A 7,349-nucleotide genomic window follows, 5' to 3' on the forward strand; every position below is an offset into this window, starting at 1 on the left:
TAAGCATTAGTAACAATTTTTCCTTAGAATTCATACACTAAACACCTCACAAATTCTAATGTAGCTAAAACTACATTGCTATTTCTACAACCAGATCTTTGCATGTTACCAACGCTGAAAGCACACCCTGTTTATTATATACCAGGTATAGTGAAAGAGTGTGGGATCTTTCAGAACTACATTATGATCTTTGATCATTGATCTTCCCCCCTTTTATACACAGTAATGTTTACTTAATATAATATAGCACATGGTTAAGGTACCTGTAAGCACAATGTGATATATGAAATTATTCTCATTAAGTTTAAGTGCCAACCTGTGGCCTCCAATGTGTAATTCCTAATGGAGATGTTAAAACTGTACTCTGAATCATGATTGGGTAACTGTTGATTGAATTCCTAACTTGGTGTCAGTTTCTATGGCCTTTAATATCTTGGATACTGTACTGTGTCTTTAGAACTGATAACTGTCACCTTACTCTGGGATTATTGTTCTAGAAACATTCTGTTCTCACAAAATTTCCAGATACCAAAATGCCACATAATTTACTCATCATTATGATAGTAAGGGGAAATGCACGTGACCAAGAAATTAACTTATATCAGTGTTAAAGCTTTTTCCATTATTCAAACCTCCCAGAAACCTTTTCCCATAATAGCACCCCAATAAATTTTAACATAGATACACTTTGTATTGTGTCTGTGCTTTATACATGAAATAGAACTTTTTTATATATCCAAAAAAAAGCTACCTCGGCATAAGCTTGTAAACAAGTGAGCCAGAAACTGAACTAGCAAGCGGCCTTTTCCATGACTTTTGCTTCAAGCTTCTGTTGGAGTCTTGTACCTGACTTGTCTCAGGGGAGCAAGACCTGGAAATAGAAGATGAAATAAGCCTTTTCCCCTCCAAATTGCTTTTTGTCACAGTGTCCTACATAGCAACAGAGTAAAACTAGAGTCAGTTACTTAGTGGGTGATGAAATTGAAATTTGAAACCAGTTAATGTGACGTCAGAGTGTTGGAAGGGTGGGTGGGTGGATAGATTGATGGACTGATGATTGGGTGGGTGGGTGGGTGGGTGGATAGATTGATGGACTGATGATTGGGTGGGTGGGTGGGTGGATAGATTGATGGACTGATGATTGGGTGGATGGGTGAGTGGGTGGATAGATTGATGGACTGATGATTGGGTGGATGGGTGGGTGGGTGGGTGACTGGGTGGGTGACTGGGTGGGTGGATGGGTAGGTGCGTGGGTCAGTGGGTAGATAGGTGGATGGGTCAGTGGGTGGGTGGGTAGAAGGATGGTTAGGGCATTAGAAATATTATCATTGGCTTCATGCTTATTAACATGGCATAGTGGCTAAATAAGACAGTCTCCTGTGACCTTGGTTAAACCCTGAGAGGTGCCACCAGCCTGCCTGCCCCTCTGTGCTCTGAATCTTGGTGTTCTCAAGCCCAGTACCTACCATCTTCGGGCTCCTCCAAGTTATCATGCCAAAACATGGGCTTCCTGGTAATTGTGTGAACTAGAAAAAAACCAAGCAGCACAATTCACATTAGCAGATGACACCTGTCCTAAACTTGCCTGCAGACAGGTCCCCTGCTTAGCATTCCCTGAGGAGTCTGACATATCCTAGTAAGTGTGCTGGCCACTAAGGAGCAGGGCCTTACAGCAAGCTTGTCACTCTGGTGCCACAGCCAGGAGTGTCTACTGAAGCTAAAATGACCAAAATGAAGCACAACTAATGGTCAGTTCGTGGTCACAGGGACACCCTACAAGTGTCCCAGGTGGATACTGACTTCCAGTTTCCAGCATGGAAAACCAGTCTCTGGACCAGTGCTGGTTGGCAGAGAAGCAAGCATGCCTGAAGGCCAGTTCCCGAGAAGCAGACAGGAATGGACACACAGGAGGCCATTGATAAGAGGAACTTGTCCATGTCCTCCAATTCCTGGTGTGGACGGGGACACTGCACACAGGAATGCTCTCCCTGCTCTCAAAGCCTTCTTTCTAAGTGTGGCAACTGACAGCACAGCAACACTGATAACACGTGAGGGAGCGCCTGAGAGCAAGCTACATGCTTAGAGGGGAGGGCATGGCTGTGTGCTGGGTGTCCCAAGGAGATTCTTGCGAGTCCTGAATGAAGGAGGAGGGGTCCATTGTGTGACATCATGTGGGAAGAAGATAAGCGACAGCCAGAAGTCAGAGAGTCAAAAGGGGACGCTCAAGCTGAGGCTGCTGGTGAAGAGCAACAGGAAAGAGCAAGGGGGTGGGAAGCAGACTGGCTCGGACCTTATCGGCCATCTTCATCCCAGCCACACACACAGACGCCTACCATGTGCATTTGGGTCGCTCCCTTTGCTGTTACCAGTGCATTAGCAAAGTCCTTACAGAGGGCAGCAAGCACCAGCACACTCTAGTCAATTCCCATTTTAATCCAGTGGACCTAGGGAGTCTGGGGAGGAGACAGTGTCTGGGAAAGCCTGTGTGCAGCCTTCAGGAGTCATCTCAATCTCAGAATGGACAATGTGTACACAGAACTGGAGAATCATTTCCTCCTGGCTTTAGTGATCAGGGATCCTGGAGAAAACTAGGTTACAGACAAAGTGAAGTCTGCACTTCTACAGACAGCCAGGCTGCTGGGCACTATGGCTAAGGAGGCGCAGACGTTGGGGACAAGGACCACGAAAGTATAAGAAATGGCCTGACACATTTAGGAAATCTATTTCTATACAACTGAAGCAAGGAAGGAGTGTGTGTGTGTGTGTGTGTGTGTGTGTGTGTGTGTGTGTGTGTGAGTCTCCTACAGACCAGAGTGGGCACTGGGGCTTTACTGGAGGATCTTGGGTAAGATGGGATGGATGAGGCTACATGTGGGGGTTCAGAATGGATGTAGATGGAGCGGAACCAAATCCAGATCCAATGGAACTTTAGAGGTTGGTGGGTTGACATTTTAGCTTAGAAACTGCAGGAGGCAACTAAATGTTTACATAGGGATTAGTCTGCTCTGGTGTTTTAACATATGTAGCAAAACAAACAAACAAACAAACAAACAAAAAAAGGAGTGGGACAGGGGAGGTTTCTACATGGAAGAGAGTAGCTTGGAGTCTTTCAGTCTACCTCAAATCCTCATGGGGTTCAGACAACATGGCCGCCTACTCAGATGCTCTTAGAGAGTGAAAGGCCTGAGGGGACATAGGGGTTCTTTCTGACCATTCACTGGGTTTCCCAGAAGTTAATTGAGAGAACTGTGGTGATTGGGGTGGCCTGACCACTGTGCATGATGAGGCAGAGCTGTGTGAGGATACCTGCTTAGCTAGTAGAGATCTTTAACCCAGGCTAGCAGAGCAGTGGAGGATGGGAAAGATTCACCCAGCAAGGCATCAAGACCTGCTTATGCAATTGATTTTTCCCCCTACATGTCCTGGGTTGCAAGTTCAGTTACAATTAGAAAATGCAAACAGAACAGACTTTGTTTTCATTATTAAATTTGTAACTCCCATTTAAGGAATCTAAAGAATGTCACCTCCAAAACAAATGCATACATTATGTGACATCCTACTTTTAGGCTGGCAGTGTCTGTTGTTTTAAGGTACTCCAGACAAACAGAAAATACCTGAACTGGTCTTCTAATGAATAGAAACACCTAAATTCTTTTAGTATACATTTCATCATCTATGCTATAAAGTAGGAAAAGGTTATTTTAGTCCATCTATCTTATTTACTGAGTTTTATTCTACCAGGGGTGTGCCCTGTATGACTTCCCTTTCATTAAACTACATTTTCAGAGAGCTCTAAGCCTGTAATAAAAAGGAACCTTGAATGTGTAACCTATTCTCCAAGACAGAGTTTATCAGTTGTGTCTATTTACCCTGCACCAACGACACAGTTTGAGTTTGCTCAGGGGCTAATGCCCCAAGAAGATTCCTGGAGTAATGGCTTCATCTACCAATGTGCTTATCTCAGCTCAATGGTCTCCAGGGCATAAGGTGGACTTGCAAATAGTGGCCAGATAGAGTTAATTTTAGGATTATCCTAAAAAGAGTCAGACACAATCATTCTCAGGAAAAGCCATAAACTGAATCATAATGCATGAAGTCCCCAAGAATGCAGCACACAAAGACCAAAACCCAAAAGTTAGAGGTAGGAGGATAGCAACTGTAGCAAACCATCCATCTTTTCTGGAGCTGCTGTGTCCGGCTGCTGTGCTGGTTTCATGACTCTTGACGTTTCCAGGAGATACAGCTGTACCAGTCCAGAAAAAATTAAGTCTTAAAAAAGGATGGACATTCATATTAGTGCCCTTTACACCAGGCTGATGACAAAACCTGAGATTCCTGTCTTGTAAATGAGTACACCTCGGTGAAACAAGAATCCCACAATGATGGAATAGTAGGTGGAAGATTTGGTTGCTTTGTTTTTTTTTTATTTTTTTATATGTAGACATGTTTTGCCTACATGTATGTAGTTCGGGGGCTGGGAAGGCTCCTACAGGTCCTCTAGTTTCATCAACAATGTTAGTGACATAGGGAAGGATAGGATGTTTGAGGGGATAAATTATCTGGCTCCGACAGCAGCCATCAGAGTCACACACTGTGGTCTTCAAGGACTCAGTTCTTCCTCCCACAATAAAGTTTTTGCAGAGCTAATTTCATATCTTTGTTCCTCAGACAGTAGACAACTGGATTCAAGGAAGGTGTGACTACAGAGTAGAAAATAGATGCCAGGCGACCCAGAGTCGGGGAGTACTGAGAGGCCGGCCTCAGGTACACAAAGCTTCCTGTTCCATAAAACAGGATGACTGTGGTGAGGTGAGAGGAGCAGGTAGAAAAGGCTTTCCACCTGCCATCCACTGAGGGGATGCGAAGAACTGTGGCCACAATGCCAATATAGGAGACCACTGTGAGGGCGAAGGAGCTCATGACAGCGCAGATGCTCACAACAAAGCCCACCTCCTCATTGACATGGTAATCGGTGCAGGAGAGTCTCATGACAGGAGGGATGTCACAGAAGAAGTGTTCAACAACATTAGGTCCACAGTAGGGGAGGGAGAAGGTGTTGAATGTGCGGAAGATTGAGTAGATGGCCCCACTCATCCATGCAGTGACCACCAATGCAGTACAATATTTCTGGCTCATGATGGCTCCATAGAGCAGTGGTCTGAGGATGGCCAGGCACCGGTCATAAGCCATGGTTGTGAGTAGATAGCATTCAGTACATACCAATGTTAAAATTATGTAAAGCTGTGCTACACACTCGAGATAGGAGACGACCCCTGAGCCTGTGAAGGATACAACCACTGCCTTGGGGACGGTGGCTGAGGTGTAGCACATGTCCAGGAAAGACAAGTTCTTCAGGAAGAAGTACATGGGAGAGTGGAGCCGACTGTCTCTCATCACAGCCGTGATGATGGAGAGGTTCCCCAGGAGGCCAAATGTATAAACGAGCAAGAAAAATGGGATGACCACCAATCTCAGCTGTGGGACATCTGAGAAGCCCCTGAGGATGAAGTGAGTCACTGTTGTGTGATTGGACATGTCTGCTCAAATTGCGTTCAGATGCAGTGCCACACACAGCTGAGGGAGGGGACAGAAATAACAGGCAGGCTCAGGATATGTGCGCAGGTCTATATTGACTACAGAAGCATGGCTTTTATCAGAAAACCAAGATGATGAAGCAGCTTATCTAAATGGCAATTCAAAGAATTGAGCAGGAAGGGGAGAGTAAGAAGAAAGGTAAGAGATGAAATGGAGACAGGAGAAAGAAATCACACCTGCCAAAGCTCTCTTGCTTTTAAATTCTCCAGAGTCATGTGAGAAGCAGTTCCATGTACATACTTTCTATGTATTGAACCAAACAAACTTTTATGGGCATTTCAATATTGAGAGGATAGGCATTGTTGTTTCTTAATTTTAATCACTAACACTTGTCCTGTTGATATTCTGAGTTTCCTCTTTTTATTGCTAATTAACATCATACATCTTTCAGTATAGATTCTATTATTTTTTCTTAAGAGTCTTTTTTGGATGGAGCTAGAAAATATTTTCCTGAGTAAGGTAAACCAATAACAAAAGAACACACATGGTATGCATTCACTGGTAAGTGGATATTAGTCCAGAATCTTGTAATACCCAAGATACAATTCACAGACCAAATGAAGCTCAAGAAGAAGGAAGAACAAAGTATGGATACGCTGGTCCTTCTTAGAAGGGCGAACAAAATACACACAGAAGGAGATAAAAAGACAAAGTGTGGAGCAGAGACTGAGGGAAACATCATCTAGAGACTACCCCACCTAGGGATCCATCCCATATATTGTTACAAAACACAGACACTATTGTTGATGCCAAAAAATGCTTGCTGACAGGAGCCTGATATAGTTGTCACCTGGGATGCTCTGCCAATGCATGACAAAAAAAGCTTAGGACACTTTCAGTCAACCATTGAACTGAGCACAGGGTCCCCCAATGGAGTATCTAGAGGAAAAAAAACCCAAGGAGCTGAAGGGATTTTCAGCACCATAGAGGGATCAACAATATGAACCACCCAGCACCTCCAGAACTCCCAGGGACTAAATCACCAACCAAAGAATACACATGGAGGGACCCATGGCTCCAGATGCATATGCAGCAGAGGATGGCTTTGTTGGGCATTAAAGGGAGGAAGAGCCCTTGGTCCTGAGAAGGCTAGATGCCCCAGGATAGTGGAATGCCAGGACAGGCAGGAGTGGTGAGCAGGGGGAGAGGGGATGGTTTAGGGGATTTTTGGGGGGGGGGAACCAGGAAAAGGGCCAACATTTGAAATGTAAATAAAGAATATATCTAATACAAAATGAAAAAAGATCCTTTTTTAAGTTAAAAAGTAATTCTACCAACACCACTGGACAATTGTCCTCTACTGAGGAGCACATTTAATGTAAAACACTTGAGTTTCAGGTTTGTATAAATCCCTGTTCCTAGAAATCACAACTTCATGTATTTATTCTACTGCTGTTTTCCCCTCTGCAATTGCATTTGTAGAAGCAGGTCCTCTTTCTCTGCATGCAGAGATGGTCAGTGTCTGGTGGTGAGCACTCTCTGGATGATTAGTGATTAGGCAACCAAAGCAGTTATCTGCTCTCCCTTAGACATCAGCCTGGAAGCCTAGCTCTGAGCCAGAGCTCTCTATGGAGTCAACTAAGAGAGAAAGAGCTCAAGTGTGGAGACAAACATAACCCTCACTGGATGCCAAACACATAGCCCACGGATTACATTTAATAGAATATGTTGCATCCATGGAATTTTTTGCCGTTCTGTCCTTTTCCTGGTCTATCACCAGCTCCAGAGATGATGTCAGCCACAAGTGGCTTAAA

General features: G+C 44.3%; 1 protein-coding gene across 1 annotated transcript; it reads right to left on the bottom strand.

Moving 5' to 3' along the window:
- Positions 1-4,608: 4,608 nt before the first annotated feature.
- LOC127694431 (olfactory receptor 5A2-like) lies at positions 4,609-5,535 on the bottom strand. Its single transcript, XM_052195960.1, has one exon. The coding sequence runs from the start codon at positions 5,533-5,535 to the stop codon at positions 4,609-4,611; it is 927 nt and encodes a 308-aa protein (XP_052051920.1).
- Positions 5,536-7,349: the final 1,814 nt, after the last annotated feature.

This window comes from Apodemus sylvaticus, chromosome 10 (genome assembly GCF_947179515.1).
Source record: "Apodemus sylvaticus chromosome 10, mApoSyl1.1, whole genome shotgun sequence".
In the NCBI taxonomy this organism is placed as follows: Eukaryota; Metazoa; Chordata; class Mammalia; order Rodentia; family Muridae; genus Apodemus; species Apodemus sylvaticus.

What these genes read in the sequence shown, in the direction of transcription:
- LOC127694431 (XM_052195960.1), bottom strand. Translation starts at nt 5,535, where the DNA reads ATGTCCAATCACACAACAGTGACTCACTTCATCCTCAGGGGCTTCTCA.